The sequence below is a fragment of the Rhinopithecus roxellana genome, chromosome 15, assembly GCF_007565055.1.
Source record: "Rhinopithecus roxellana isolate Shanxi Qingling chromosome 15, ASM756505v1, whole genome shotgun sequence".
NCBI lineage: Eukaryota > Metazoa > Chordata > Mammalia > Primates > Cercopithecidae > Rhinopithecus > Rhinopithecus roxellana.
The window spans coordinates 38,761,062-38,788,263 of NC_044563.1; the positions used below are offsets into that span (position 1 = coordinate 38,761,062).

The 27,202-nt window shown below is 39.5% G+C and overlaps 1 protein-coding gene across 2 annotated transcripts in view; it reads right to left on the reverse strand.

The window, feature by feature from the left end:
* FAT3 (FAT atypical cadherin 3) overlaps positions 1-27,202 on the reverse strand; it is a 721,964-nt gene that overhangs the window by 109,094 nt on the left and 585,668 nt on the right. For both annotated transcript variants that reach the window (XM_030918946.1, XM_030918947.1), the window contains 2 exons: positions 25,479-25,689; positions 15,977-16,116 (listed from right to left, as the gene is read on the reverse strand). In XM_030918946.1, the coding sequence (XP_030774806.1) occupies positions 15,977-16,116; positions 25,479-25,689 (351 nt within the window). The remainder of the gene's footprint in view (positions 1-15,976; positions 16,117-25,478; positions 25,690-27,202) is intronic.

Genomic DNA, 27,202 nt, shown 5'->3' on the forward strand with positions numbered 1-27,202 from the left:
TCATTGCTAATAAAAGTATGCCCTCCTGCCTTTTTTCCCCCCTTCCATGTCCTTGGATCCTAGCTTCTAGTAGCTCTTGTAACACAGAGGAAGCTCTCTTATAAAAGCACTCTGTAATTAGAGGTTGACAATAAACCAGTAGTTTATATTAGCAGGAACATAAATTATGAGCTGATCAATATTCTCACTATTAATTGAACAGCTGCAACAGCCACTTGAAGGTGATAATTCTGTGGAATTCTTTGATGCACAAAGTATATGATCACAAGGTGACCTTAGTTTGTTAAGGTGCCATTATCTTAAGTTCTTATTATGTGTTTCTCTTGGTGGACTTCTGTGGAGGCAGTGACAGAATGGGAAAAGGGGCACAGAAGAGGCAAAGGAGCCAATGAGGTGGACTCAGAGCAATCACAGCTTCTCAATGGCAGTGTCCACACACTGTGGTTGTCCTGATAGGAAGGGTCTAGCTAAGAATGTGGCTCTAATGACAGCTAAGGTACGAAGTTTCCCAATAAGTTTCCTAATTGTTTTCTTTCATAAAGCATTTTATTATGTAAATTTTCAGACAAAATAAAATAGTGTAATGAACACTCCAGTATGTATCACTCAGCTTTGATAATAATCAATTGCTAATCTGGTTTCATCATACTGCCACTCGTCCCTGCCTATTTCCCCATATTATTTTAAAGCAAATCCCACCCATCATGTAATTTCAGTATGCATCTTTAAAAGACAGGACTCTTAGAATAAACACAAACACACACAATCCCATTGCTGCACCTAAGCAGAGAAAAGAGTAGTTCCTTAATATCATCAAACAGCCCATTGGTGTTCATACTTCTCTAATTGTTTTTAAGTACTTTTTAATCACATATATGCATATATATATATTCATAATTTCTTTTAATCAAGATATGCAAATAAGGTCCAAACATTGCATTTGGTTGATACATCCATAAATGAGTTAATTATATTTTAATTTATAGGTTCTCCTTCAAACTCTTCTCTTACTATTTCCTTGGATTTTTTACTGTGTTATTGCTAGTATTGAAGAAACTGAGCCATTTTTTCTTTAGTTTCCACAGTCTGAATTTTCCTCATAGCACCCCTGTGGTCGTGTTTTACATGTCCCTCTGTACCCTGTAGTTCTTATAAATTGTTTGATCTAAAAGATTTGCTAAGATTCAGTTTCCTTTTTTCTTGTTCTTTGCTTTTTTTTTTTTTTGACAAAAATCCTTGATGAGTGATTTAGTGTACTTCCATCTGGAGATACATAGTATCTGGTTCTCTCTCTTGTTCTGTGATATTAGCAGACACTGGCAATCATTACACAGATAATTCATTAAAAATTTCAGATTGATAATGTTTTAATTCTATTATTTTCTTCCTTATTTATTAGCTGGAATAGTTCCCTAAAAACAAACTTCTCAACTATTTGGTTACTGTGAAGTACATTTCATATAGGAAAGGTAGGATAAATAATTCTTTCCCTTTATTATTTTGAAATAGTGAGTTGGTTCCTTAGCTCCTCCCAAAGTGACAAATGAGGTACTCTTTTTCAACCATTATTATGAACTCATGAATTTAATAACATCCGATTTGTTCCTCTCTATTGCAGTTATTATATTAATGATGCATAAATAGCCCTACCTGTAGGAGCCTCTTCCATTTAGTTCTTGACATCTTTTGACATAACCCTAGTAGTCTAAGATAGCTTCCTTGCTTTATGATAATTGCTACTAGTAATTTTTTCCAGTGTTATTTTGCACATTTTCTGCCCTAATCTTGAATTACCCATTTCTCCAAAATGGCTTGTTTTCTTTTTAGTTAGAAATGATATTTAGGTACCATGATCCACTGCTAGGAATACTTATTGCTACTGGATTGGCTATTATGTTTCAGTTTTATTCACTGGGCAGAGTCAGGAAAGGTTTGTGGTTTTATAAAAATAAATATTTCATGAGTTCATATTGCTACTTCCTATTAAAAATTAGAGCATCAAGGTTTTTACTTAATCTCATTGTTTTTACATTTGTATCTCCTTTTCCTCATGCTGAAATTTCTCATGCTTAATGACATCATCAAAATTATTCATTGCTTTATTTGAACCACATGCACAAAAATCTCAGAATAATTCCAACATTCTTATTATAATTATAATTATGATCATTAAAAATAATTTTCATATTATTTTGTAGTTTTTATTTTTATAATTATATATGTACAATTATAATAATAAAATAAATTATAATTTATTCTTAGTTGGATAAATAATTGCAATTATTATAGCATAATTGTAATTAAAAATACTATCTACTTTCTATCAGGTGCTATACAGGTTTAAGAAGAACAAGCAAGAATAACCAGGAATTTATCCAACTAGGAATATATAGTCAAACCAGTGTGTTCAAAGTCACTTAGAATAGATCTTCTTGGTGTAGATGTGCTACCAACTAGATATACATCTAACATCATTTGTTTCCATTTGTGTTCAAATTTTAGACTTGCTTTTTAAATATTTAATTTAATATTATATGTAAAGGTACCAAAGTCAAATTTACAAAAAAAAATATTTAAAGTAGTTCAGCTTCTATACCTTCCCCCTACACTCTATTCCCTTCTCCTACAGATAACTTTACAAAAATGTATGGTTTACTCACCAAACATTTGTTAATATAAACATACTTTATACACTCTTCCCTGCCATGCTATTTAACATTACAGTTACAGTTAACATAACTTTAACATCAGTTCTCAACTGGGGAGGGTTTTGTCTTCCAGGGGGCATTCAGTAGTGTCTGGAGGCATTTTTGGTTGTCACACTTGGAGGAGGGCTGTTACTGACATCCAATAGGTACAGGCCAGGGATGCTGCTAAACATCCTACAACACCCAGGACAGCCCCCGCAATAAAGAATTATCTGACCCAAAATATCAGTAGTGTTGCTGTGGAGAAACCCTGCATTATATCCTGAAGATAATGCCATAGAAGTACAGAGATACTCTTCCAGTGAGTAGACGAATCAGTTAATTCAACTAGTTTTCTACTGGTGTTTATTTAAGATGTCTCCAATTTTTGATCTTAGAAAGAGTGTGCAAGGAAGAACCTCGTGCCCATTTTTAAAATATTTTTTGCTAGCATATATTTGGGTTCTAGAATTGGGATGGTTGGATCAAAGTATAGGTGCTTAGTTTTATTATTATATATGTTTCCATATTTCCCCTGCCCAATGGTTTTATCATTTTGCGTTCTCATGATAATATGTAAGAATGATTGTTTCCACAACCTTGCCAACATAATATGTAGTAAGACTTCTAGATGTTTTGCCAATCTGATAGATGAGAAACGGCATTTCAGTATAGTTTTAATTTACCTTTCTCTTATTTTTTAGTGAGGTTGGAGAAACTTTTCATATATTTAAGATCCATTTGCATTTCTTTTTCTGTTAAATTATTTGTATCTCATCTCATTCTTCTACAGGTTAGATGTCCTCTCGTTCTTTATTTTTGGAAGTTTGGTGAAAAAATGTTTTCAATTTTGTCATGTATATTTATTTTGCTTATGGTGTTTTTATTTCTTTTTTTTGTCATGTAAAAGTGAATACATTAATCTTTTTCCTTATTATTTCTGGATGTTAGTTCATAGTTTAGAATATTTTTTGAGCTTTCAGGTTATAAATGGACACATTCATTTTAAAATATGCATTTGCATGTTTTCTTTTCTTTCATTTACATCGCTAATCAAGTTGGAATTTTTCCTGGCATACTGCGATTATCTTCCATATGGCTCTCCATTTATCTCAATGCTACTCTTTAGAAGACCATCACTTCCCACTGATTTGAGAAGCCACCTTTATTGTACTCTATATTTACACATGCAGTTAGCATATTTCTGGATTTTCTATTCTGCTCCATTGGTTTATCTGACTTCTCATGTATCAGTACCAAAATGTCTTAATTATAGAGGCTTTATAGTACATTTTAATGTTTGGAAAGGCTAGGCTCTCTTTTTCTTCTTTCTCATGGTTTTCCTGGCTATTCTCGCTGGTTCTTCTTAATAAACCTGTATAGCACCTGACAGAAACTGGATAGCATTTTTAATTGCAATTATGCTATAAGGACAGGTTAATAAAGGAAAACTGACTTCTTTCTAATGTAGTCTTCCTATCCAAGAATATGGTTTGTCTTTTTTCATTTGTTCAATCTACTGTTTTACCTTTCTGGGAACATTTAGTTGTCCTTAAATAGGTTTTGAACACATTTTAAAGTTTATATATGTACTACCCTAAATAGAGTCTTCTTTTTCAATATATACTTCACTGTTTTTTTTTTTTTTTTTTTTGGTTATATATATGTAGGCTATAGATTTTTGTATGTAAAATTTTTAACCTGTTATTTTAATAAATTTTCCTATCACTTATAGAAGTTTTTCTTTTCAGTCTTTTGAGTTTTTCAGATATATAATTATACTACATGCAAACAGAGATAGTTCTACCTTTTTCTTTATGACACAAACTGGTTTATCTTGTCTAATTGCATTGGCTATTACAGCATGACAGTAAATAGTAGTGAACATAGTGATGCTCTTGTCTGATTCCTGACTACTAGAAAAAATCCTCTAGTTATTCTCCATTAAATATTATGCTAGTGTTTGGCTATATTTCAGAACATTATTTACTTTTAAAAATAAATGCAACCAGATTATGGCTATCTGCTTAAATGGCTCCACTATCACTCACTTTGGTACAAATATGCCTTTTTTGAGGAAGAGACAAGCGGTGGTGCTACCACCTCTATGCTGGGATAACTTGCCATTCAGAGTCAGCTGGATATGGGACAAGTTTGCCCTGTAGTAGTTTGTGGTAGAAAAAGGGTTAAAAAGTGTGCCAGTAAAGTTTTGGGTATTGTTCTTATCTCCACTGTATTTGCAGAACCATACTGGATTCTTTGAATGCCAATTCTTTCATTCAGAAAGTTCAAGTTAACTTAGTCAAGATGCTAAAATATTTGTGTTCAGTTATATTAATGGGAGGAAAAAGCCTTTCCGGCCAGCAAGCCTGCCCTGACCTTCATGAAGTTTCAAAGTTGATGTGCTGTTGAAAAGCTTGCCTCTTTTTGCTTGCTTTGTCTTAAGCCTAATCTACAGTCAGAACAAGTGTTTCTCTGTAAAAGACTTCCTTCTCCTCATTTACTTTTTATTTCCCACAGTCGGGGCCATTTGTGAGCTCCTGAACTAACAAACAAAGCAAAGTAACTCTCAAAGATGTTGTGTTCAAAATGGTAATTGAAATGCCTAAAGAAATACAATGAAATCAAAGCAGGAGGAAACCCGAATATAGGAAGTCTCTTCAGAGCTGGTTTCAATGCTGCCCACCACAAACACTTTGGGTTTTGCAGGCTCTTCTAAGCTAAGTCTGGGTAGATGCCAAGCTCTGCTTCACAAAGGCTCATGGTATAAATTGTCCGTGGGGCGAGCTGTAGGGTGAAGGCGCTGTCTTTTATTAGAACCAATTAAGTCCTAAATTACTGAAATTCTCTTCTGCCTCTGCTGGCATTTCAAAACCGTATTTAAAACATTCTATAGTTGTGATTTCAAGGGTGAAGCCCCTTGTATTCTCCTCAAGCCTGTAAGTTTTGTTTTTGAATGTATAAGTAGAAATATCACATCAGCTTGTACTTGTTCTACAGTTTATAAATCTGTATCACATTCATTTCCTAGACTTTATTATTTATGGTTTACCAGTGGGGAAAATGAGAATTAGAGAAGTTAAAACATATGGCTGAAGTCCCTATGTCAAGGCCACACTCAACCCCAGGTATTACAGAGCCAATTCTGTATTCGCCTCATCCTATCATTTCCATGTGCATTAAGTTACACACACATTAAAAGTAAATGCATGTAACATTTATACATACAATGTGTACAAATATTATGTACTTTGCTATAGAGAAATCCTAATTTACAAAATAGATAACTGATTCCATTCTCATTTCAGGAAAATTCATATGAGGTTATTTTAAATATAAAGATCCCTGGTCCCTTTAAAATTAGAATCTATTTTCAAAAATTGATCTCCTCATAAGTTGTCAAGCCCAGATCTATTACACACAGTAAAATTTTATTAATATTATTTTATGAGACAGGATTTTCCTCTGTCTCCTAGGCTGGAGCACAGTGGCACAATCATGGCGCACTGCAGTTTCAGATTCACACCTCAGCCTCCCAAGTAGCTGGGACAATCGGAGTGCACCATCGGGACCGGCTAATTTTTTGTTTTGTAGAGATGAGTTCTCGCTGTGTTACCCAGGCTGGTCTCAAACTCCTGGCCTCAAGTGATCCTTCCACCTTGGCCTCCCAAAGTGTTGGGATTACAGGCATGAGCTGCCACAACTTGCTGTAGGGTTTTTTTTTTTTTTAATTAAAAAAGAAAGTCTTACATTTTAAGATTTGGCTTGCTGCCTTATTTTATCTGTATACATTTGTAGTTGTTCCAGCATTTTCCTAATCTAAATACACAAGGGAAGTGTAGGCCAGTGCCTTTTTTTTTTGTTTTTCTTAGATGGAGTCTCGCTCTGTCACCCAGGCTGGAGTGCAATGGCATGGTCTTGGCTCACTGCAACCTCTGCCTCCCAGGTTCAAGTGATTCTCTCACCTCAGCCTCCCAAGTAGCTGGGACTACTGGCGCATTCCACCACCCCCGGGCTAATTTTTGTGTTTTTAGTAGAGACGGGGTTTCACTATGGTGGCCAGGCTGGTCTCGAACTCCTGACATCGTGATCCGCCCACCTTGGCCTCCCAAAGTGCTGGGATTACAGGCGTGAGCCATCGCACCCAGCCAGCCACTGCTTTTTTCACTGCCAAGAGGCAGATGACAGAAAAGGAGATGAAAGAAAAACCCTGATGAGGGAGATGCCCTGTGGGAGTCTGTTGTTCTAGGGAATCATAGAGCAGCTTTAGCAAAAGTGATTTGTTTCTTCTCCACTTTTAAGTAGGTTCAGGATGAAGGGAGGCGATAAAACAAAGTCCACATCTTCAAGGTAAAAACCTACTTTTAAAGGAAGCAGGCCAATTAGAAACTCCAAACACAGCAGTTAGAGATGACAGAGGAGGAATGAAATCCTCAAAGCACTGAAGGTCAAGACTAACCTTAGGAATTCAGGTCACAGCCCTACCAGCCCTAATACATGCAAGTCCTTTGGCAGAAAGACTGGCCAATTTCATTAATTGCCTTTGTGAGGTTTTAGAATTTTGGAGATTATCTGAAAGAGGCTTTTTAATCTCAAATTTGGCTGTGGAGCATACAGATACAAGTTGATTTTCCTATCTTTTAAATTTTATTTTAATTAATTAATTTTTGAGACAGGGTCTTTGGAGTGTAGTGGTGTGATCATGGCTCACTGCAGCCTTGACCTCCTAGGCTCAGGGGATCATCCTGCCGTCCAAGTAGCTGGGACTTATAGGCGTGTGCCACGCCTGTCTAGTTTTTTTTAGTTTTTGTAAATTCTGGGCTGGTCTTGAACAACTAGGCTCAAGCAATCCTCTTGCCTTGACCTCCCAAAGTGTTGGGATTATAAGCATGACCTCTGTACCCAGGCCTTTGATTTTTTTTAGAGACAGGGTCTCAGGGCATGATCATAGCTTACTATAACCTTGAACATTTGGGCTCAAGTGATCCTTCTGCCTCAGCCCCTTGAGTAGCTGAAACTATATATGCCTGTGACCACCACACCTAGCTAATTAAAAAATTATTATTATTATTATTATTGCAGAAATAAGTTCTCATGGTGTTGTTCAGGCTAGTGTTGAATTCCTGGCCTCAAGGGATCCTCCTGCCTCAGCCCCGCAAAATGTTGGAATTACATGTGTCAGTCACCGTGCCTGGCCTTCCTACCTTTATAAGTCTAAAGGATTACTTGAATAAGAAAAACATTAAAACCACAAAATCACATGAGTCTCTGAATCAAATTAATGTAACTTTTAGATTACAATTTGGACATGGCTGTCTCTGCTTTTTTTCATAATAACATTAATAGCCACACACATATTTTACAGCCAATTTTAAGTTGAGAAATAAACATTAATAAAGCCTGTATGTGTCTAGCATATCACAGAGTCCAAGAATCTTCTCGTAATAGCTTATTTCATCTTATAATTTATGAGCCACGTAAAGTTTTATCCTCATTATGCCGAAGAAACTGAGTCTCAGAGCGACTGAGCTGCCTTCTCTAGTAACACAGACAGCAATTGGTTAAGTGCTGACTTCAACTTGGGTTGCCTAATTCTGAGTTGGTGCTCCTTTCATCATACCAGATGATTTCAATAATGAGTTAAAATGTGTATTTCATATATATATAAAAGTGTAGGAAAATGTTCCTGGACTCGTATATGATTTTGAGAAGAAGCAGGTTTATATCTTTTTACCTGTGTACACTAGGCAGGCCACCTAAGCAGTCTGTGTCTCAATTTCTCACTGGAAATGAGTGTAATGATAACACCTGATTTAAGTATCCCAGAGTTACAGGGAAAAGAAGCTTAAGAATGAGCCTTATTGCCAGGTGCAGTGGCTCTGTGGGAGGCCAAGGCGGGTGGATCACTTGAGGTCAGGAGTTCGAGACCAGCCTGGCCAACATGGGGAAATCTCGTTTCTACTAAAAATACAAAAGTCAGCTGGGCATGGTGGTGGGTGCCTGTAGTCCCAGCTACTCCAGAGCCTGAGGCAGGAGAATTGCTTGAACCTGGGAGGTGGAGGTTGCAGTGAGCCGAGATTGCGCCACTGCACTCCAGCCTGGGTGATAGAGTGAGACTCTGTCTCAAAAAAACAAAAAACAAAAAAAAAACCTTATTACTTCAATAATTATTATATAAATACCAGGTATCCTATATTACTATGTATTTTCATCCATTCACTCTTTGAAAGAGCCATGTTCTAGTTTCATTTAAACTTGCTCTGATTATTCAGTAACTCAGATTGGTTTGGCAGATATATGGGGAAAGTTGCTAAAATTCATAATTTCTCATCCTCAGTAATGTGTGTCTCTGGGGCCCAAAAGCTCAGTGGGTTGAAGTGAGAGCTATAAGGAGGCTGAAGTACTTTGCTCTCTTCTTTGAATGGCTGACTATCAGACATTCTGATAGCCACAGGCGGCATTAAGTTCTCCAAGCTGCCATCTTAAGGGTGTCTCCTTCATAACTAGTAGGGCCAGGTGAGTTTCTTTTCCTGCATTAGAACAGACATCAAAAATTTAATCTTGCTTTTAAGAGACAGCATTGTGTAGAGGTTAAGAGAGCAGGATCGGGAACCTGGATATAAACCCTGATCTACTCTAGTTATTTAACCTTGCTTTGCTTCTCTTTCCTTATCTGTAAAACAGGCACGACAGTAGTAGGTTATTTTTCTATTTGTACTATAGGCTGGGTGCAGTGCCTCATGCCTATCTATAATCCCAGCACTTTGGGAGGCCGAGGCAGGCAGGTCACTAAAGCCCAAGAGTTCAAGACCAGCTTGGGCAACGTGGCAAAAACCCACCTCTAAAAAAAATACAAAAATTATCTGGGTGTAGTGGTGCATGCCTATAGTGTCAGCTACTTGGGAGGCTTGAGGTGGGAGGATCGTTGGAGCCCAGGAAGTCCAGGCTACAGTGAGCCGTGATTATGCCACTGCACTCCAGCCAGGGTGACAGAGTGAGACCCTGTCCTGGAAAAAAAAAAAAAAAAAGTTACCATAAACTTAGAAGCTTAAAACACTGATTATCTCATAGTTGTGTAGGTGAGGACTCAAGGCTGAACTCAAGGGTTGGCATGAATGTGTTCCTTTCTGGAAGCTCTGGGGATGACTGCCCCAAGCTCATTCAGGTTGTTGACCAAATATAGTTCCTTGTGGTTGTAGAACGGAGGTCTCTGGTTTCCCTGCTGGCTGTCTGCTGGGAGTCTCTCTCAGCTTCTTAAGGCTGCGTTAATTCCTTGCCATGTTGCTACTTTCACATTCAAGTTAGAAATGATGTCTCAAGTCCTTCTCACATTTTGAATATCTTACTTCCCCTTTTGCTGCCTCTCTTCTGACTCCAGCTGGAGAGTTATCTGCTTAAGGGCTCTTGTGATTCGACTGGGCCTACCTGGATACTCCAGGATCCTCTCTGTATCTTAAGATTTATACCCTAATCATATCTGCAAAGTCCCATTTGCCATGTAACATAACATATTCATGAATCCAAAGATTAGAACATGAACATCTTCTTGGGGAAGTGAAGGAAGGAGAGCCCTGTTGCCTACCACAAATAGCACCTGCTTCACTGAGTAACTGTAAGAGTTAAATGATTTTGTTTTTAAGGATAAATATATGTAAACACTTGGGTTTTTAAATCTATTTCATGTGTTTCAGTCTGTTATAGTCATTATTCCATTACTCTTTTGGATATTCATATTATCCCATCTTTAATCAGTGGAAATCCATTTGAGTTTCCTCTTGTCATGCTTTACCATGATTCCAGTAGGCTTTTCTGGCAGGAAAAGATGCCCTAGGCTCCTGCTCCAAACCTGCAATTATCCATTTCTATGCAGAATCCTGACTCCTTTCCATGGTAAGTGGTATGTAAAGACCACAGTCTGGGCACTATGGGTAGAATTCCTCTTAAAATGACTTTGTAGTGCTACTTTATGTTTGGATGGATGATAACCCCATCCTCCTAGGCATTTCATTATTCCCACTCCTTATGGGCCTCTGTTTCTACCTGGATACTCTCTATTCCTCCCCTGCTCATAACAGCCAATGCTCCTTGTGATTCCTCAACTCTTTTCCAACCAGACACAGTACGGATTCCTTCAACCTTTTCATCGCCCTATGCCAGACACCCTTCAGACATCCTCACTCATCTCTGGGCTTCTAAGACATTAACACGAGGAACACTTCTGTAATGTTTAGTACTGGTAGTACCCCTTTCTCCCACAGACTCTTCCTTTAAAAAAAAAAAAAATTCTCAAAGAGAGTTAATTTCCTGTTTGCTGTCCAGGGCTTTGGTGGACAAACAGTCCTTCTTAACCCAGAACAATAGTGCTTTGAAATACCATGGATAACAGGCAGCCCAGTGACAGAGCTGGGGAGCCTTCAGAGGACAATGATTCCCCCAGGTATGTGCATATGTTTCCCAGGGAGTGTTGGGGGCTGCATGTTGAAATTTTTAACTAGAGTTACTGGCTGAAAAAAAAAGTGTAAGGAGTTAGTTTACCTTAACCATTTTTAGATCACATACCCATTTGAACATCTGATGAAAATTATGGACTTTCTCTCTAGAAAAACATATACACATGCCAAAATTTATTAACAAGTTCATGGGCTTCAAGGACCTTTTAGGAATGCAAACTGTTTTGTAGGGTTCAAGTTGTTTGTATAACTAGGTCCTGATTTGCATGGGTTTGTTAGAGACAGCAGGATTTGAAGTGGGGCAGGGGTCTGGATAAGAAGGCATCAGGGTGCTGGTTTAAAATCACTCCAGTGAACATTAGTCATTCTTTGGTTCAGGGAATTGCTAATTCCGGTGCCACTTCATGCACTATCTGCTATCATTCCACAACATTAGTAGTGTAGAGAATGAATAAGCTTTTAAAACTTGGGATAATTCTTGGGACACAGTGAGCACTAAAAAATGCCAGTTGATTTTAGGCAAAGAGAAGACTATTACAGAGCCACCAAAGGCAGCTATCCTGGGATGGCACATGAGGAACTGGGAAAAGCCCACTAAGATAAGATACCTTTGGCTTGGTGTGGCCACAGAGCCCTTGACAAGTTCTACCTCATGTGCACTGAGGATGCCTTAAGGCTCTGTCTTGCACTTTCCACCCCAGAACAAGTCAGAAAGTATCCAGAATAGCCCTCACTAAAGGACGGGGATGTAGCCACTGGATCTTCCACTTCATCTGAGGCACTTCATCTGAGGTAAATCCCATGTGTGCCTCAGAGAAACTAACAGGTGATAGGAATAATAACAACAACAGCAGTAGCTAGTATTAACTGAATTCTTACTACATTTAGACCTCATGCTGATACTCTGCATGCATAAACTCATGTAATCCTCATAGCAATTCCCATGTTGTAGGTATTGGTACCTCCAAACAACAAGACCAGGGTGCAGAGAAGTTAGGTGACTTGCTTGAGGTGACTCATCTGTTTTGTGGCAGAGTGGAGATTGGGATGCAAAATTACCTGCTACGAAGCCCATGCTGCCAAATACTAACATTGTATTACAAAAAGCATAATAATATCCCCTACAAAATAAAGAACTAGTTTATGCAGAGGCCCTTGTCCATCATGCTAGGAGGTTTTTGTCAATGTTGGGATGCTGTATTCTTACGTTTAGTTCACTGGAATCTTTTCAGCCTAAAACCCACAGGACCTTCTTATGTTTTGTGCTCACACTAAGGAATCTCAGTAAAGAAAAAGATGTTTATCATTAGATATTGTAGCTCTGAGGCACAAGAATCCTGTGAGAGTTGGGAGAATAGGACAAAACTGAAGGTGAAGGAAGGGTTTTCATGTGGACACAGAATCACTGAGGATCTGATTTATTTGACATTTGTGAAGCCAAGTTCAACATGTTGTTTATGGATGACTTGAAGCCCTGTCATATCATGTTTTATGATTCCAAATGAACAAAGCAGAGAAAAGTTCCCACAGGAAAACTGAACAGGTGTTTTGGGGCTACAGGACATTTATTCAGTTATATGGTGAAGGTTATCTGTTTGATGGTAGAATCATTAAGTTGCCCAGGGTCATGCATGGGAACATGCTTTCATGGTTTCTAAAAGAAATCCAGAATGCCTTTTACTTCCCAAAACATCCTTTTGTAAAAGTGTTCTTGACATGGAGGGTGCTGACTAATTCAAAGAAGCACTCCCGCCACCACCACCAGGAAAGCTGTGGTAAATATGAGAGAGGCCTGGATGGGCAGGGGCTGGTGAGGTGGTCAGTCCCTAAGATAGCTCACTAGACAGAGTAATGACTTCCTGGTGGTAATACCAATGACATACAGGTAGGTACTTTGGAAACTCTTAGTTCCCACTTCGTACAAAGGTCATGACTCTGGAGACACAGAGTGACTTGAATGCTTTTGACAAGAAAATCTCTTGGCATCCTTTATTAACTTCCTTATCTTGGCCCTACCAAAAGGTGCCTCAAAGTTCACCTAATTCTCTAACTCCTTCTAGACAGCCCTGGAGATAAGCCTAACTGTATACTAGTCAGAAATAAAATAAACAAAAACAGGACTCAAACGGTGTGTACATTCAAAGTTTTATAATACATGTTTCCATATTAACTTGAAAAAAATGAGCGCATGTCAGTCACCTGGATTTAAAACTCTGAATCACTGTGACCTTAGTACTTAGCATCTAGAACTGCTCCTAGCCCATGGTAAGAACTCTAAAGATATTTGTGGAACAAATGCTGTTAAATGATTTATCATCTGGTTCTAATAAAATTCTAAAGTAAAATTATCATTGATAATTTTTTTTTTTTTTTTTTGAGACAGAGTCTCGCTCTGCCCCCAGGCTGGAGTGCAGTGGCCGGATCTCAGCTCACTGCAAGCTCCGCCTCCCAGGTTCACGCCATTCTCCTGCCTCAGCCTCCCGAGTAGCTGGGACTACCGGCGCCCGCCACCTCGCCCGGCTAGTTTTTTGTATTTTTAGTAGAGACGGGGTTTCACTGTGTTAGCCAGGATGGTTTCGATCTCGTGACCTCGTGATCCGCCCGTCTCGGCCTCCCAAAGTGCTGGGATTACAGGCTTGAGCCACCGCGCCCGGCCTCATTGATAATTTTTGTTGTTGTTAACATGAATTAGTTTTGTGCTTTGGAGATCCAGCATATCTGCTGCGTAGACTCTGCTGAATATGTATCTACTATTCATTCACTTGTTCCAAAAATATTCAATTTTTAAAATATCCATAATGGTATTCTGGGCATACTGAATACCATTTAATTCAACTGGTATGAAACTCTGGAGAAAAGTCTGGAAATGAATATGGTTTCATGCTTTATTTGTATTTTACTCAAATATGTCTTATGTTTTTAAGTGGCACTAAAAAGTCAAGGTTGAATACGCTAAGACAAGGCTAATTTTTAAAACTTCAATTCCCATTTAAAATGAATTAACACTTAAGACAGCAATACAGCAGGTGGGTTGTTTTGTATTAGTCTTCGGGGCCGTGCTTTTGGACTGTGTGGTTCTCATAACACCCCAGCCATGGGTTCTTTCCATGTGTCTATATTTTAGCCTTGAAAATACCCTGGAACAGTATGGTTTTCGATAGGGTGACCATATAATTTATCGTCCCAAATGGGGCAATTTTGAGAGTTAATGGGGTCCTTGACCCTGGCTGCATGTCAGAATCACATAGGACTTCTGTGGCTGTATTTATTGAATTTCATATTTTAGAAAACTAATTTTGGTTTATTTTTACATTCTACATTCTTTGCATTTCATTTTGCTGATCAATGAACAATATATTACTTTTATATAATAACTATGAAAAGTCAGTTAAGGGAAGGAGAATAATTACGCCAATGCCACAGACATAAATGGGGCTCTTTAAGGCAAACAGGGTCATATGATCATCCTAGTTACTGGGAAAGGACACAGGTTGGAGGATCAGAAATTGTTTCACACTGGCTGCTGTATTATGTGCAAGTCACTTCTCCTCTCTAAGGTTTTAGTTTATTCAAATGAAAAGTAAAGGAGTTGTACTAAAATGAACCCTATTGTTTTCTTCAAATTCTACCATTCTTTGATTATAAATAGATTCAAAGGAAAGAGTTTCATTATATTTTTCAAATAGTCTCAAACTAAGAGGCAGCTGGCTAGGCAAACACATGAAATATTCATCCTCTCTTCTTTTTAAAACAACATAGTTGCAAATGCTTACATCATATTTAAGATGAATCAATGCTTGCTTCAGGGTTGGCAAAAATTTCATCTTCACCACCTGAAGCATTGTGTTCAGAAAGATTCTAAGGACACATCTGGGCTCAGCAGAAAAATGGGCCTTGATGAATTAGTGATGCCTTCTGGGGTTAGAGGAACCTCAGAGCTCAGCAGGGACTAAGAGAGGGGTTACAGCATATGCATATGTGCCAGCTCTCTGCCATAACTGGCCTAGGTCTCTGGTGCTAAAAAATAAGACAACAAAATCTTCTCATATTTAGTACAAGTCTGCCTCATATTGATATGTAACATTGTGCTAGTCTCAGAAAGATGTACTGAGCCACATGAGAAGCCCAAAGATTTTCTTTTCCTCCTGCTCTCAATGCCCTTTCACATGTGCTCAAGTTGCAAAGTATGAGGAGTGGTCCTCAACCCTGGCTGCATATCAGAATCACATAGGATTTCTGTGGCTGGGGTCCAGCCACTGGTATTTTTAACCTCTCACCACAACCAAGGGGTTCTACTATACAGACAGCAAGGATAAAGAGGCTAGAATGGCAGAAGAGTGTCAGGACACCTAGATCCCAGTACTTTTTCTTTACTAAGGCTGCATGACCTTGGATACATTACTTAGCTTATCTAAGTCTATAAATGAATTTGGACTCTTAGGTATTCTTTAGCTATAACTTTCTGTGACTAAAAAAAAAAAAAAAAAAAGAGGAGGTAAAGAATAACATGGTGTGTTAACTCAAGTAAAATAGATGTCCTCCTCTTTGTAAATTCAAGGAAAGTTGACTTTATTGTCAAACAGATAAATCTACAGTAGATGATCAGGAAACAAACACGCATCCCTTTTCCATGCATGATCAATCACAACTTCTTGAAAGCAGCAGCTAAGTCCTATGATATCATCCCTTTTCTTAATTGTTCTTGAAAATAGTTTTTGTAAACACTAGAAAACCATGGACATAATTTACTACTTCCATTACATTTTTTTTTCATTGCTTGCACCCCTGACTTTGGCAGCTATTTCAGCATTCCTGCTATTCAGTAATTTAACATCTCACCTGAGTGACAGCAACATTTGTCCCATCAGTGACTTCCACACTCATATTATAGATGGACCTCTGCTCTGCGTCCAAAGGTTTTGCGATGACAATTGTCCCAACACCCTTCTCTGCATCAAAAGCGCTGTCAAAATTCCCCCCTGATGATTTCACAGAAACATGAAATTAGCAAATCTGAGAACTTATTACATGTATTATATCATATATCTTTAAAGGGACCTCTCATACAGAAATATTTTTTTGATAGGCATCCCTATGGCTCAATTTTGTACATCTTAAATGGGACCTCTTATTTTCTAACTTGATTTATAGTTCAAAACACAGCCTCTACAATGCATAACAAATATCACGAAAAAGGAATATATTGCAAAGAAAAACCTCAGCAGTAAATGTTAGAGTAGTGAAGCATAAACTGACCTCATTAAATATTTAGAAACCTAAAGGCCCTTCGACCTCTTGTGGCTTCACCATTAGAAATTTGTAGATCTTTTTTTTCTCCAAAGTAGGTTAAATTCTAAGTAAATAAATAGTCCAATTATTATTAATAGAATGAGTACACATTTAAAATCTATTCCAGGATTGATGGTAAACATTTGGCTGCTAGAATTCAGATTCCCTTAATTAAATGTCAGAAATAAAATTACAAATTCTAAACAGTAAAAAAAAAAGCAAAAAAATTTTCATATTAAAAATTCTATATCTGCGAGCTAGGATATTTATAGAAATACTTATGTTGCCATCTTGGTAGTGTAAATTATTTTTCTCCTAAAAAGGCAGAAAGCCTAGGGAGAGTCACAAAATAAAATTGGGAAAGAAGCAGAAGAAAACATCAGCTTATATGACACCAAATTACAAAACAATTTACATGAAAGTTTAGAAAACTTTACCTTCCCCTCAACCCCCTGGCCACATGTAACTCACAGTCTGTGAGTGATGTGCTTAAGACAACACTGCCATTGTTGAAATCACTGCTGATGTTTCCACCTCTGGCAACCAAAGTGTGGTTTATGATCTTCCCAAAATGAAATGTGTTTTTTGAGGGGGAGAAAAATAATGGTATGAATGTTGGAACAATTTTAATTAAGCATGAGTGTATGTTCACAAGCTCTGCTTCTTCTGGCCTGAAATTTCATGGTGTTGATTTTGTTCTCAGACAGTAATTTTATTTAACTACAGCATATAGGGCAATGTATTTATTGAATTTCATATTTTAGAAAACTAACTTTGGTTTATTTTTACATTCCACATTCTTTGCATTTCATTTTGCTGATCAACGAACAATACAATATATTACTTTTATATAACAATTATGAATAGTGAGTTAAGGGAAGGAGAATTTTACCTGAATTACTAGAATCTGATGTACAATGACATGAAATAAATAATATGGTTTACTTAAAAAAAAACCTGGCCATATATATATTTCAAATACTTATTACTTGCCGCTGTCATATACACTTAAGATTATTTAATTGCAAGAGAGAATATAATTGCCCTTGACATTTAATTAAAGTTATGGAGATATGAGAGTATCAGAGAATTGCTTGGAGATTATATACTTTTTTAAAAACTTCATCTAAAAAGAGACTCATCTTCCAATTAATATCTTTAATTGATTTGATGAGGAGCACTAAATATTAACTCCAAAAAAATTGTTTGAAGTTAGGATAAGGAGAGAGGGGGGAGTCTAGGCTGAAAAGGGAAGGAAGCCTTAGGTCATTACCATTTCTTATTCAAAGGGAATGTTTCATGTTGATAACAACATGAAACAAAATGGAAGTCTGATTTGAGTGTCCTGAAAAACCATCTTCATGGACAAGAGAAAAAAAACAACAACAACATGATCATTTGCTATTAAGCAGTACATTCTGAGAAAAAATTTGCCATGGAAACTTTCAAAGAAAGGCCATAAAATTGCCTCATAAGTCCTGTATGGAAGGAAAGATGAGAATGCAACTTCTCCGGTTGTTTCTAGTGGGTATTAAATCCCATTTAAATCCGATTTAGAATGTTTTCTTTACCAAAATGTTAACTTTCTTAAATCTTAGGGCCATGGTATTATTTGGAGGTGGGGGAAGGAGTCATCCTCTAATGTTGATTATTTTTAAATGTGAAAATGTGTGAGTCAAGTCAAAATAAAGATTATGGAAATTATAAAACTTCAGTTTGCTCCAGTTTAAAGATGATTAAAAATAAACTTTAGAGAACCAGCAAGCATAATTTGAGTTTGAGTTACTGTTTAAATGGGGCAGTCCAATTTGCTCTCTTTCACTGACTTTGACTCACATTTTCCCCAGGGCCCTGTACAAAAATACATAATCATCTCATGCGCTTAGTGGCATAACATTTACATATGGCATATAGAGTGTGTGCTTTTTCTTAGTCGTTTTTCATATCAAATAACATTTTTGGCTACTTTTATGGTTTTTTTTTTTTTTTACAGTTTTCTCTCTTCCTGTGTGTGTTCATATATGTATTTGTGTGTGTATGTGTATGTGTGTATCTCCCTCAAATTCTTTAGAACAGAAACCTCTAAAGGGACAGGGGAGATAGACCATTAGAAAAGCAGAGCCAAGAGCACTTGAGGGAGAGCCTACAAACTATGTCTCTCAGTTTACCAATATAGTTAGCAGCCTCGGACACTCATTTCCAGGACATTTGTTCCTAGTTAGACTAAGATTTAATGTAAAACAAAATCTTCCGTGAGTTTTAAAATGAATTTCTGACAAGGGACACAGAATCTAGACCAGCAGTTTACCATCAACCCTCACACAATTTAATAACCTACCACTTAAGCATCCCATTTCATAAACGACTCTATATCTCTCCCCCAAGTCTCATTTTTCAGGCTCCCTTTTAGCCTGAAAGTGATTTCATTTTCATAGGAAACCATATCCAAATCGTCCAGAGTGAGAATATCAAATGCAAGGAGTCCATTTTTGCTAGCAGCATTCCACTTAAACAAGGTGTGCTTCCTCAGAGCCAGTAACAGAACATGCAAAGCCAGAGTGTGTTTGGTGCAGCAGCGTTAGGCTCAACAAAAGGTGGGGAGGAGGGAGGACACTGCAGAGCTGGTCTGAGTTTCAACAAAGTGGGAAATTAGAAAAGTCACAGCCTGAGCATTGCTGCAGGGGTGTGCGGCAGAGATGGTTAAAAGCAAGGTTGTGAACAGCCCACATAACAGATAATTCACATTAGGGACATATCTCTTTGACCATTTCGGTCAAGACAGGTGTAATAGAGTAAACAAAGAGCAGATGAGGCACACTGGATTTCTATTAGATTCTAAAGTTAAACATCCCAAGCAGGAATGTCCTAAAAGGCTTTAAAGATGGGACATAAGTGGAAATATTTTGAGCCAGCAGCTATTGCTTAAATGTGCTGGGCATTGGAGCTGGGCCATGATTCACTCTAGTTTTTCTTTAAAGAAGGGTACGAAGCACCTCTGTCCCTTCATAAAGACACCCAATGGTAAGAATCACACAGCTTCCCCTTTAGAGAAGCTTCCAGGTACCTCCCCTAGCATATGATTCTATTCCACTCCATGCGTAATTATAAAAATACCAACCCACATCTAGTTGTCACCAAGGGGGAGGTGTTATGTGAGCAGCTTCCAGAACAGGGAGCTGCCGACTCTCAATGAATTCAGGGAGTTGTGCACAAGCTGTTGATTCAGGTTCAGCATGTACACTGAAATTAAGAAAAAATGCTAAACACCAGTTATGGTTTGATCTTGAAAATACTAAACACTAATTACCATTTTCCCCTAATTTTCTGCCTTGAAATGAAAGCAAGCACAGTACCTGGCTGAAAAGGATATTTACTTGGGAGACAGGGTACACCCGGTGGAGGTCAGGAAAAAGTGGTCGGAAAGAAAATCCCTTCTAGAATCGAGTTTAAAATTCATTTTCTTAAAACCATTAATAGTATATAAAGTGTTTCTAGGCTTCTTCTTATTTTTCTGAAGTTTCTTCAGATGTGCTCCTATGGACCAGACTGTTGCTATGGAAAAATGAGAGGCTTATTTGGGATCAAATTAGGGAAAAGGGGCAGAATAGGGGAAATGAAGTGTTTGATATCAGTTGAATAACTTGGAGCAAGGGTCACCCTGATGCAGGAACAGCTGTAATAGAAATAACGCATGAACATGGTTTCTCTCCATATCACTGGGTAAGAGTCTTTTGTTAGAGAAATACAGCCACCTGATTAGGGAAGACCCAGAGGTTTCCAAGCTCTAGCTGAAGAACAAGGCTCTACTAGTGCTACCAGAGACTTCAACTGGCCTACTTGATTCATCTCTAAATGGCGATGGCTCCGCTGGGGACAAGGTTCTATAAAGACAGGCAAAAGCTTATGACACAGCAGCAGCCTGGAGCCCAAAGTCTGAAGGAACCTATGACAAATGAAGGGTAAAAGCAGCCTTCCTGCAACACAGAAAGACATTTCAACTTGAGTTGGAACTATGTGCTATCACTCACCAACGGAGAATCATTTTCAAAGAGCAGCCTTACAGCAGGCGAGATAAAGAAAGATATTTTAGGTGCTTATGATTTACAAAGAAAACTGTTTTTGTAACCTAAGTCAGGTGAAAAGCTAAAACTTGGGTGACAGCACCCCCCATCCATCTGCAGGTAAAGAGGAACTGTCTGAGGTGCGTAATAAAGGTGGCCTTCTCTATTCCAATATTTGCCAACAGAATAAAGATACAGGGACTGAACTGTGAACCAGATTGCATGCACATTAGAGAGTCTGTAAATCAAGGAGCTGTGGAGTTGAAATCATAGTCCCCTGAGAAGTGTGAAGATATGTGATAAAGCCACAAAGGATTATGGGTTATTTGTGTTCCCTTCAGTTTCTTTCCCTTTTAACACAGAGAAGGAACATGCTGTGCGTTGGGCTGTTTAAACGCAGAACAGCTGAACTTTATTATGTTTCCTTTTAATTACAGCTTTCTTAACTCAGTTACAAGTAGGGCTTCTGTTTCTGGAAGCTGAAAAGTCTCACTGCTTAACATTGTAAGCAGTGGTCTCCTTGGAGGCACAAGAAAGTGTGTGACAGATCCTCTATGCAAGGGTCCAGGCTTGGTAACAAAACCTTGCTCGCTACCCCATTTTTGTGAACTCATATCATGGTGGGAGGCAAAGACATGGAGTTAAGCAAGATTTGGGTTGATTTGGAAATGCAGAAATGAGGCGACTTTACTCTCAGGGGAAAAGCATGCTGAAACACTATTTCTGCTCACTTAATGAGAATTTATTAGTTATAGCATTTGTAAGCTGTAAGTGCCATGCCAAGATGATGTCTTCTCTGTAACTCAGTGTCTCTTTAGGTGTCTGCATGCACTAGGTCTAAAATGGAACCAAATCCTCACTCCCTTGGAAGAGTCATAGAGTATTTACCTCGGCAAGGCCTATACTTATACCTGAGACCTCATTTCAGATCTATGCTGACATTACGTACCTAGTGCCTATTCCAGGCATTCACTGCTATGTTTCTTAAACATTGAGGCGCAATGTTCCCTCTTTCCCCTGTATGTTAGCTTGGCCAAAAAAGATGCTTAGGTAAGGAGGAAGGGAACAAAGAGATGAGAGTTTCCATGGCCTAAGATAAATAAGCAAGAAATCTTGAGAGCGAGAATAAAACATCTGAATATGATAAAGGAAACAATAGGTATTTAGAGAGGGGGAAAGATGTTGTCAGCAGATTGAGAAAAAATGACTCTGATGGATTAGAAAGATTTTCAAAAGGAGGATTTGGTGGAACGCGGACCGTACCGATACTGAAGCAACCAGCACCTGGGAAAAGGATTTTACTTCTGCGCTGAAATAAAGATTTGGTGTTTCAAGATGTTGTTGGCTGGATGTGGGGATGGAAATAAACTCATGTTCTGTTTGGGCATCTGGCCCAGTAAGTTCAATTTGGAAAAGAAGCTTGGCTAGATGTTACCCAATTTACAGTGAAATCTCTGTGATGGAAGCATCCAGACCAGAGGGACAACCCTGTAGGTCCTCATTCAGAGACTTACAAGTGCCCTGAAACTGAAGGGAGCTTCTAGGAAGAGCGTAGCATTTAGAAATACACCAATGAAGAAACATGAAAACTGATGCCATGTTCTTGATGACGGACCCTTATATTTAAGGTAGCTTAAAGGGACTCCTTCCAGGGAGGGCTCTCATCTGTAAACTCCCTCTCTCTTCTTGGACGAGTGATGTTTCCATTTTGTCAAAGGTGCGTAGGTTGCTATGGCCAGTAGCACAGTGGAAGGTCACACTGACTCCGAGTAGGTTCCAGGAGGCATCAGTAGGGTTAGCATAGTGGCTGCCTGGGGTATCTCCATCACTCACCATAGTTTATTCCACTCATCCTGGGTTGGTAGCAACAGAGGTATTGGCAGGAGGAAGGAATGAGGACACATGGGCCTTAACCATAGGGGTTAAGAGTGGAGACAGGATAAGCACAAATGAAAAAATACAGCAACACTCATCATGCTGACATGAGAAACTTGCAAATCAGGTTACATGCAGTACTGCTAGCTAGGCATGCTTACCTACAGACAGTCATACACACACACATGCAGGAATGATGAAGAGTTGCAAACCTGACCTGGATAACTAGGGTCAAGCAGCTGGTGAGACTGACCATTACAGAAAGGCATGCCAGTAGGATTTCAAAAGCTCAATACAAGTGAGGGCATCCCGGGGCACATAGGTGGTAGGTGGGATGTACCACAGGTCAGCAGGTTGCGTGCACGGATCATGCCAGGGAGACATGTGACACTGTCCGGCTGTAGAGGTGCTTGGAAACTGGAGTGTCCAAGGAGGAAGGAGAAAAATCAGTGGCTGATGAGAAAGGGCAACTCATCTCATCTCAGGACAGCACACTAGACATTCTGTTGCCTATTCGGTTTCTGCTGCACTCTCTTTTAGGTTATTTAAAAGAAATCACTTTTTTTCTTTTACTGTTTTTTTTTTTTTTGTTTTTTGTTTTTTGTTTTGAGACAGAGTCTTGCTCTGTTGCCCAGGCTGCTGGAGTACAGTGATGCAATCTCAGCTCACTGCAACCTCCGCCTCCCGGGTTAAAGCAATTCTCCTGCCTCAGCCTCCTAGTAGCTGGGATTACAGGCGCCCGCCATCACGTCCAGCTAATTTTTGTATTTTTAGTAGAGACAGGGTTCTGCCATGTTGGACAGGCTGGTCTTGAACTCCTGACCTCAAGTGATCCGCCCACCTCAGCCTCCCAAAGTGCTGAAATTACAGGAGTGAGCCACTGTGCCCGGCTAGCAATCACTATTGCACATGTCTCTGGAAACCTGGCACTAGTGGCACGTGTTAGAACTGAATTGCACTTTTTTTTTTTTTTTTTTTTTTTTTGAGACGGAGTCTTGCTCTGTCGCCCGGGCTGGAGTGCAGTGGCCGGATCTCAGCTCACTGCAAGCTCCGCCTCCCGAGTTTACGCCATTCTCCTGCCTCCGCCTCCCGAGTAGCTGGGACCACAGGCGCCCGCCACCTTGCCCGGCTAGTTTTTTTTTTGTATCTTTTTAGTAGAGACGGGGTTTCACCGTGTTAGCCAGGATGGTCTTGATCTCCTGACCTCGTGATCTACCCGTCTCGGCCTCCCAAAGTGCTGGGATTACAGGCTTGAGCCACCGCGCCCGGCTCTGAATTGCACTTTCTGTGACTCTGATTGGGGGTGGAAGTGAAGAAATCATTAAAGGTGACTGTACAGACAACCAGACCATGACTACGTGCAACCCTTTGTTGTGCCAAGAAAGAAGAAACTGCATCAGATAATATCTTATGAGCTGAAAATTACTGAGAAGATAAAGAAGTGGAGACCCCTTTCATGGATCAGAAGAAGTTTCATTTCAAATATGTTGAGTAGGAATGAAGAGAGAAGTGAAAGCTTGGTGTGAGGATGGCCGTGTACAGGATGGCATGATTAATACCAAGTAAGTAAAACGAAAACGTTCCACCGTCATTCCATCAAATGAAACATGTAGAAAACAGCTCTTTACTTTTTGGAAGTTCAGAGGACTCTCTACAGAGGTTTGATTGCGGGCCATGGGGCATTTTTTTCTGTGCCTTGTTAAAACTGTTGTGGAACTTTCTAAATGCTTATCCCAAGCACAGCAATTCCTAGGGGGGAGAGGCATGTTCCTGCCCATCCTATCCAGGCAGTGACATGGGGAAGGAAATGATTCCCCCAGACCAACTCGCTCCTGGATCCCCTGCCTCCCACTGAGAAGCGTGGGAAGTCAGCTTTAGCTCAACGCAGTGTCCGATTGGGCGACACACGCTCTCCCCTCTGTTTTAGCAACAGCCTGTTTTGTTTCCTGGTCCTCGGCACTCATTTCCTCTCCAGTGCCTCTCCCTGCTGGTTTGTCAAGGGCCATAGTGCTGTTTTGCCCTTTCCTTTTGCAGCCTGGCGTGCTTGCTTGCTTTCTTTCAAGGAATTTAAAGGTTGGCTCCCAGGGTCTATCCTGCATACTTCCATCTGCTTCCTCTATTCGGCTTGCGGGGGAGGCTGACTGGCTATATATCTAGGTTCCATTTCCTGCCCTTCCTTTTGTGGACGACAGCCAGGGGACTCTCCTGACGGGGCTATTGGTGTATGAATGGTACTACCGCTGCAAAACAGAGGGACTGGAATACATTTTAATTTCTTTTTCAATTGGAAAAGGCCCAGTTAAATAAACCAACCTACAAAAAGATAAAAACAAAACAACAAAAAGCCCACATACCTCAAAAGCAAAGAAACAAAAATCAAAACAAACCCCCCCAAATCCAAACCCTATCAAACTCGAACAAAGGAAGTCATTGGATACGAGTAATGCAATAGCTGTTAGAGGCATATATGAAATCTGTGGGCTGCACTTCAGCCTGTCACAGGCAGTTATGAAAGATGTAATTCAATTTGCTTAAAAAAAAAAAAACCGTAAAAGGCAGATTGGATAGCTGTATTTTAGCAAATGTGTTTGCACTAAGGGTACCTTCTGTTGAACAGTTCTGCCCACAAGCTGTCTGTAGAATATAGAACATCTCTCGAGCATGCTTGCCACCTTGAAGCAGGGCAGTCGGGAGCAGAAAAAAAAAAGAACAGAATGCAGAAAAAAGGTGAAGAAAAAGAGAGAAATGAAGGACAGCAAGTCTAGTACCATCAATACATTTAGAAATGAGATTAGCCAAGTGTGACAATAGAATTTAAATGACACACAGAAAGACATTAAGATCGCAGTAAATAACGTACTATGGAAAATCCAGCCAGAGAGCACTTTCGGTTCAGCTTAGCTACAGAGTTGGAACGAAAGCACAGGTCGATTATTCATTTTACTGGCTCTTTTGCATTCCAGCACTATATATCTTTTAATCTTGGCACTAATTGTTAGTTTTTTGCTTTCTTTCTTTCTTTTTTCTTTTTCTTTTTCTTTCTTTTTTTTTTTTTTGCTAGTTGCTTCAGTCAATTATTACATTGCACGATACTGCCCTGTAAGACTCGAACTTACCAACTATGTCAAACCACAGAGGGGTGTTAGCTGGCTGCACAGACACCACCCCTACAATTTCAGTCACTCTATCACTTTCCATGACTGTGAAGTTATAAAACGGCTCATCGAAGGTCAATGGTATAGGCGAAGGGGGTGGTTTCTTAATCCATTCAATGTGGAGGCGGGCCGTGGAGGATTTCTGTGGGCGCCCATTGTCCACTGCCTTTATCTACTCACACAGGGAGAGAACAGAAAGATGTCTCAGACCTCCGATTGTTGTAGAGTTTGGATCTGTCACTCATGTTGCTGGGCCAAGAGTCCATCTTCAACACAGTGTCAGAAAGGGGAAGAAACGAGCAGAGTTCTGGGGAGAAAAGACTTGGGAATGGAGGGGAACAACCCAGCCATGTGTAGACCTTGCACCATGTTTGCCAGAGGCTCTCTGGACCACCATCAACATTACAGATATGGAGATCTTGAAAGACAAATGCTGCACTTACAGTTTGTGGTGATTTGTGGCCCTGAATAATAGTCACATGAATAGAAATAGCTAATTTGATTCCTGATAGCATGATCCTGAGCCTCACCTCTGGTGGTGATATGTGAAAGGGAAGAAAGTGCATTGTGAAACCTTATATATGTGTGAATGATGTGTGCAGAAGTGTGTGTGTGTATGTGTGTGTGTGTGGTTGTGTTTTGCAGTGTGTGGTTGTGTTTCTCAGCTCCTTCCTTCTGCTCTTTGTGATTGATAGCAGCACAGGATCCCAGGAGCAAGATAGAATGGGCTGGGAAAGGGGGCAGCCTGGAGCTAGCTGCCTTGAGGTCCTTCAGTTTTGCCATCTGCAGAAAGGTAACAGAGAACTCTCTCGATAGCACAGTCCCTGGAAGCAGCGTGGAAGGGAGGACAGGGCTAATGACTCTCCTCTGTGGTCATAATTAGCTGATATAAGGGCTGAGGAAGCAAATCTCCCCACCCAGCTGGGCAGGGTGAAGAGTCCAGGTGAACCCTGGACTCAAATGGGAGGGTCAAAAGCTCCAAGAAGCAAAAGCCAAAACAAAACAGAAATAAAAATAAATTTTTAAAAGCACTTTCAAGTATTACATTTAAAAAATAACATTTATAGGAACATAACTGATAGCTACAGCCTTTCCAAACAGTGACAATGCATAGCACCCTCATGCTATGTGTTCATGAATGATTCCTTTGCCCTAGAATATCCCTGTGGGGTGAGAAAACTTGAGGATACATGTCTTAAGTCAGGTTCCCCCAGGAGCTAAGACAGGCATTTGAGTACAAATGGTTTTTTAGGGAGAAGTGCACTCAGGTGAAAGGGAATAGAAATCAGGGTGGGCAGGGTGGGAGTTAAATCAGGATGTGGTCCTGGCTGACCAGAGGGATCCCATGGGGAGCTCTGAACCATTAATTGCATCAGAGTTGAATCCAACTTGAGGCAAGGGGATTGGACTTTTGTATCTGGGTGTCAGTCAGTCAATGGCTGTGGGCTGCTAGACTGGAGGCTGGGAATGTCATCCAAGGATGACTCTCTGGAGAAAAGGGCAGCTGTGAGCCATTGACAGCCAATACTTGCAGCAGTTGAGGGACAGACAAACCAGTCTGAGAATGGGAGCTGGGCAGGACACCAACAGTATCCACTTGAATATATCCAGCCCTCAAAGATTCCCAAACTGCAAGTCTCACACACCTGCAATGGCACATAGCACATCAGAGCTCCTAACAGTAG